We start from the raw sequence: 720 nt of genomic DNA on the forward strand, positions 1-720 counted from the left end.
GGAAATTTCGAATTTATATCGAAGGTGTATTTAAAAATTAGGAGCGGCGAAACGCCAATGATATGAGAATTGGCAAGCGATTCGCGGATTCGAGATATCGATTGCGACGCACCTTTCGGATAAAATAGATTCTCTCCTTGAACTTTTGCACGCGTAAAATGTCACGGTTGCGTTCGATCGATCGCGAGCGAATATTTTTATTCGTATTATTCGTTTCACGTATCGTTTATTTATTATACCAGTATAAGAGAAACGAAAGATTTATCGAAAAAAAAAATAAATAAATAAATAAATTTAGGGAGAATTTAGTTGGAGGAATAACTCACCATTTTGAGGGTTTCCTCCGGTCTGAGGAGATAAAACATGGATTGCAAGTGTTGTTGAATATCGCATCCTGCCGCGGATACTCTTCTCGAGGGTCTGGCCCTTTCGTTCGGAGGTAAAACCAAGGCCGCCCCCTTGCCTGCAAAGTAACATTCGCTGAGGCTGCAACAGAAAAAAGGAGTAAGTCTATTAGCACGTTTCAAGGACGACTCGCCTATCTTCAACCTTCTCCAACGTCGATTGTATATATTCGATGCCGGATATGCATCTCAATTTCTGTCCGACCATTTATCATTTTCTTCGAATTCTCATTCTTCTCAAACGTATATAAAAACTTCCTATTATATATATATATAATATTATATATTATATATATATTATATATAATATATAATA

General features: G+C 36.8%; 1 protein-coding gene across 1 annotated transcript in view; it reads right to left on the reverse strand.

Annotated features, from left to right (window-relative positions):
- LOC102678087 (probable GPI-anchored adhesin-like protein PGA55) overlaps positions 1–720 on the reverse strand; it is a 41967-nt gene that overhangs the window by 30812 nt on the left and 10435 nt on the right. Inside the window, 1 exon segment of the mRNA XM_031513470.1 lies at positions 327–486. Coding sequence (XP_031369330.1) covers positions 327–486 — 160 coding nt within the window.

The sequence above is a fragment of the Apis dorsata genome, unplaced genomic scaffold (assembly GCF_000469605.1).
Source record: "Apis dorsata unplaced genomic scaffold, Apis dorsata 1.3 scaffold_650, whole genome shotgun sequence".
Classification (NCBI taxonomy): domain Eukaryota; kingdom Metazoa; phylum Arthropoda; class Insecta; order Hymenoptera; family Apidae; genus Apis; species Apis dorsata.